The sequence below is a fragment of the Chaetura pelagica genome, unplaced genomic scaffold, assembly GCF_000747805.2.
Source record: "Chaetura pelagica isolate M959 unplaced genomic scaffold, ChaPel_1.0 scaffold1325, whole genome shotgun sequence".
Classification (NCBI taxonomy): Eukaryota; Metazoa; Chordata; class Aves; order Apodiformes; family Apodidae; genus Chaetura; species Chaetura pelagica.
The window spans coordinates 62,497-65,213 of record NW_009953384.1 but is presented as its reverse complement, the minus strand read 5'-3'; the positions used below and the strand labels follow the sequence as shown (position 1 = coordinate 65,213).

The following is a 2,717-nucleotide window of genomic DNA, read 5'->3' as shown; positions in this document are numbered from 1 at the left end:
CAGGTCACCGTGTCTCCACGCCACGGCCACCAGCTCTGCCCACCGTGTCCCCAGGCTGTGGCCCTGCAGAGCCAGGGTGGCCTTGAAGCCACCTGGGGCAGCAGCACCTACGGATGGGGACAACACCCAGGTGACCCTGGCTGGAGGCCCCTGGGTGCTCCTTGTCCCTGTCACCACCTCCTGCACGGGGACAGGGCACAGCCCCCCAGGGTGGCTCCATCCACCCAGGGATGGGCAACCAAGTGGTGGCCTCTGAAGGGACAAGTTTGTGAGCCCACGGGTGGGAAAGGGACAAAGCTGGGGGGTGACAGCAGTGGCTGTGGTGGCTGCAGGGGCAGCGCTGGCAACAGTGGCTGTGGCACTGGTGGCACTGGTGGCACTGGTGGCAGTGGTAGCACTGGTGGCACTGGTGACATTGGTGGCACTGGTGGCACTGGTGGCACTGGTGGCAGTGGTAGCACTGGTGGCACTGGTGACATTGGTGGCACTGGTGGCACTGGTGGCACTGGTGGCAGTGGTAGCACTGGTGGCACTGGTGACATTGGTGGCACTGGTGGCACTGGTGGCACTGGTGGCAGTGGTAGCACTGGTGGCACTGGTGACATTGGTGGCACTGGTGGCACTGGTGGCACTGGTGGCAGTGGTAGCACTGGTGGCACTGGTGACATTGGTGGCACTGGTGGCACTGGTGGCACTGGTGGCAGTGGTAGCACTGGTGGCACTGGTGACATTGGTGGCACTGGTGGCACTGGTGGCACTGGTGGCAGTGGTAGCACTGGTGGCACTGGTGACATTGGTGGCACTGGTGGCACTGGTGGCACTGGTGGCAGTGGTAGCACTGGTGGCACTGGTGACATTGGTGGCACTGGTGGCACTGGTGGCACTGGTGGCAGTGGTAGCACTGGTGGCACTGGTGACATTGGTGGCACTGGTGGCACTGGTGGCACTGGTGGCAGTGGTAGCACTGGTGGCACTGGTGACATTGGTGGCACTGGTGGCACTGGTGGCACTGGTGGCAGTGGTAGCACTGGTGGCACTGGTCCCTCCCCGCCTGTCGCGCTGGGGGGTGACACCGCGGGGACACCAGCGGTGGTGTCGGGGGGCGCCGCAGGGCCGGGGGGCGGTGTCTGCGTCCCGTGTCCCCCCGCCCCTCCGGAGGTCGCTCAGCGGGCTCGGGGCAGGGCCCGGGGGTGGCATGTCCCCAGTGTCCCCAGTGTCCCCTCCCTGCCCTCGGGGCACGTGTGACAGGGACGGGAGCGCTGCGCCCTCCTGTCCCCATAGCCCCCCCCAAAGGGTGGGCGCGGGTCGCTCTGTGCCAGGAGGACTCGGGGACAGAAACACCGCTGGGAGGGGACAGGAGGTGGCAGCACGTCCCCAGCTGTGCTGGCTCCTGTCCCCCTAAACCACGCAGTGTCCCCAGGATGGGCCCGGGAGGGCAGGACAAGCTGGGGCGGGGGGAGCCTGGGCTGGACCCCTGGGGAGGTGGTGAGACCACCTGAGCAACCACCTGGGGCTGCCTCTGCTGCCCCTCCAGCAGGGTCAGATCTGGCTCTGAGTCTGTCTGTCCATCCATCCCTCCATCCATCCCTCCATCCATCCCTCCATCCATCCCTCCATCCCTCCATCCATCCCTCCATCCATCCCTCCATCCATCCATCCCTCCATCCCTCCATCCATCCCTCCATCCCTCCATCCAACCATCCCTCCATCCATCCCTCCATCCATCCATCCCTCCATCCCTCCATCCCTCCATCCCTCCATCCATCCATCCATCCCTCCATCCCTCCATCCATCCATCCCTCCATCCCTCCATCCCTCCATCCATCCATCCATCCATCCATCCATCCATCCATCCATCCATCCATCCATCCATCCATCCATCCCTCCAGCCACCCCAGGAGAACAAAGACCAGGCTGTCCCCTGCATCCCCAGGTTCCACAAGAGGCCACCAGCCCCCCTGGGCCTGCAGGCTCCAGACCTGTGTCACCTCCATCCCCGAGAAGGGACACCCTGACCACTGGCTGTGGGGCAGGGGGGAGATGTGGGATCAGCACAGGAGCAGGGAGAGGCCCCACGGACCTTCCCGGGGAGATGATCCTGGCAGGAGCCACCCCCACCTGCTGGTGTCCAGCTGGGGACAACCTGGGCCCAGGACCAGCTGGAGAGCTGGCCACTTGGTTGCCTGGGTGGCCACAGGGCTGGCTGGCTGGTTGGCTGGGTGGTTAGTAGCTGATTGACTAGCTGGCAGTGGGCTAGTTGGTTGGCCAACTAGTTGGTTGGTTGGTTTGCTAGATGACAGGTGGTGGGTTGGCTGGCTCCTGGCTGGTTGGCTAGCTGGCCAGGTGGCTAGTTGACTGCCTAGCTGGCTGGTTGGCTGGCTAGCTGGTTGGCTGGCTGACTGGCTAGCTGGCTGGTTGGCTGGCTGGTTGGCTGGCTGGGTGGCTGGCTGGGTGGCTAGTTGACTGCCTAGCTGGCTGACTGGCTGGTTGGTTGGCTGGCTGGGTGGCTAGCTGGCCGGTTGGGTGGCCAGCTGACCAGGTGTCCCCAGGGCCTGGCTGGTAGCCCTGGGGATGTGCCAGCACTTCCCAGCCCAGCTGGGCACTGCCCGGTGTCCCCTGGGGGGCCCGGCTGCGCGGGGGACACAGGGTGGGGGTGACATGTCATCCCTGTCCCTGTCACGCCGCTCATTACCGTTCGGCGGGGCCAGCCCCCTTCC

At 65.4% G+C, this 2,717-nt stretch overlaps 1 protein-coding gene across 1 annotated transcript in view; it reads right to left on the bottom strand.

Moving 5' to 3' along the window:
• The window catches only part of C1QL1 (complement component 1, q subcomponent-like 1), a gene marked incomplete at its 3' end in the record, with an annotated part of 3,352 nt that extends 2,155 nt beyond the window's left edge, over positions 1-1,197 (bottom strand). The window contains exon 1 of the mRNA XM_009998197.1: positions 1,002-1,197. Within this exon, the coding sequence (XP_009996499.1) occupies positions 1,002-1,197 (196 nt within the window). The remainder of the gene's footprint in view (positions 1-1,001) is intronic.
• Positions 1,198-2,717: the final 1,520 nt, after the last annotated feature.